This window comes from Camellia sinensis, chromosome 6, assembly GCF_055761805.1.
Source record: "Camellia sinensis isolate YWXY chromosome 6, ASM5576180v1, whole genome shotgun sequence".
Classification (NCBI taxonomy): Eukaryota; Viridiplantae; Streptophyta; class Magnoliopsida; order Ericales; family Theaceae; genus Camellia; species Camellia sinensis.
The window spans coordinates 205135533-205137238 of record NC_138966.1 but is presented as its reverse complement, the minus strand read 5'-3'; the positions used below and the strand labels follow the sequence as shown (position 1 = coordinate 205137238).

At 41.5% G+C, this 1706-nt stretch overlaps 1 protein-coding gene across 1 annotated transcript; it reads left to right on the top strand.

Moving 5' to 3' along the window:
• The first annotated feature begins 803 nt into the window (after positions 1-803).
• LOC114317155 (protein FAR1-RELATED SEQUENCE 5-like) lies at positions 804-1400 on the top strand. Its single transcript, XM_082876946.1, has one exon. The coding sequence runs from the start codon at positions 804-806 to the stop codon at positions 1398-1400; it is 597 nt and encodes a 198-aa protein (XP_082733072.1).
• Positions 1401-1706: the final 306 nt, after the last annotated feature.

Below are 1706 nucleotides of genomic sequence, written 5' to 3'. Positions count from 1 at the left end.
CATATGCAACTCAATTGTTAGCCGTTAGATTACAATAATTGATCAAGACCATTGAATTGTTTAATCGTGAAAAAGTTGAAACCGAGGCAACCGGTTAATGCTTGTATTTGTATTTGCATTTGCATGATTGTATCCTACTCACTCTCTGTATTTCGTCTCTATCTCTCTCTGTGTAAGGTTGAGTCAGTGTAACCCTTGATTTCAATTAACAGCGAGAAGCCCCTGCTAGGTTGGTTCCATTGACAAAGCTCTGTAGGGAACAGTATAACGGGCGATTTCCAACAACAACGAAACTACACGGCTGTGTTGATTCGATTGCTGAAGTGAAGCCCTTCTCTCCAACTAGATATAAGTTATGGAGCTGTCTCCCTCTCTCTGTATCCCTCTCTGTCTCTCTGGCCTCTTCACTTCAGCTATTTTCCCTCAACTAAACCCCCATCCTAACTTCAACCGCTCTACGCTTCGCTCAAACGGAAACCCCTCCATTGGCAACTAACCTTTCTCTTTCTCAAGCGAGTGTTTGTGTTTGCACAAATAACTAAACCGTGTGAAAATGTCATGTTTGTGTTTGTGTTAACATTTTTCGGTCATCAAGTAATTGTTTGTACTAATGTCATGTGCAGTATGGCCCCAGCGGAAGTTAAAAGGGAAGGTGATAATTATGACATTCCAAATGAAGCAGATGACATTCGTTTGATGAATGAAAGTCGGGCGGAACCTTATCATGGTTGCGAAGTTGGTCCGTGCAATGAAGAAGCAACCAACATGAACGTTGAAGATGGCGGAGCCGATGTGAAAAAGAAATGGTTGACAATGCTCATCGCAATGACATGGTTGGTGATGTTGAACGTGCTATTCTGGAACATAAATTTGATTTGGTCGAAGATGGAGAAGCTTTCTACAATGCGTATGCTAAAGCCAAGGGATTTAGTATACGAAAATCCAGATTTAACACAAATAAAGAGGGAAAGGTTGTTAGTAGGCTGTGGTTGTGTTCAAGGAAAGGTCAGAGATTACCAAAATACTTGGACCGTGTTGCTGAGAAAAGTATAGCTCCCAAGGCACTAACAAGAGTAGGTTGCAAAGCCCAATTTCACATACGGTACGATGCAGATACTGGTGAAGGGGGAAAGTATGTTGTGACTCACTTCGTCGCTGACCACAACCATGAATTGGCGGAACAATACTGTGTGATGTATTTGAGGTCACATCGCACTTTAAACAGCGCTGACAAAGCTCAAGCAATGGCTATGCGCAACATCGGTGTGAAGACTAGCCAAATCATGGACTATATGGTAAATCAATCCGGGTCTTATGAGAATTTTGGTTTCATCCGTATGGATCTGCACAACCATATTCAAGCTGAACGTAGAACAGAAGTTGAGGATGGTGATGCGTAGGGTGCGTTAGTTTACCTATGTGCAAAACTTGATGTTGATGCACGTTTTTTTTACAAGTATGATGTGTGTAACGATAACAAGTTACAAAATCTGTTTTGGGCAGATTCAAAATCGTGGGCCGACTACGCAAAGTTTGGTGATGTGTTGATATTTGACTTAACTTACAGAACCAATGCATACAAGAAACCTTTTGTCATGTTGGCTAGTGTGACTAGCCACTTTAGAACCACGATATTTGCATGTGTTTTGCTAGCTAATGAGACAATTGAGACATACACATGGGTTTAAGAAACATTTATGGAGGCG

What these genes read in the sequence shown, in the direction of transcription:
- LOC114317155 (XM_082876946.1), top strand. Translation starts at nt 804, where the DNA reads ATGGTTGACAATGCTCATCGCAATGACATGGTTGGTGATGTTGAACGT.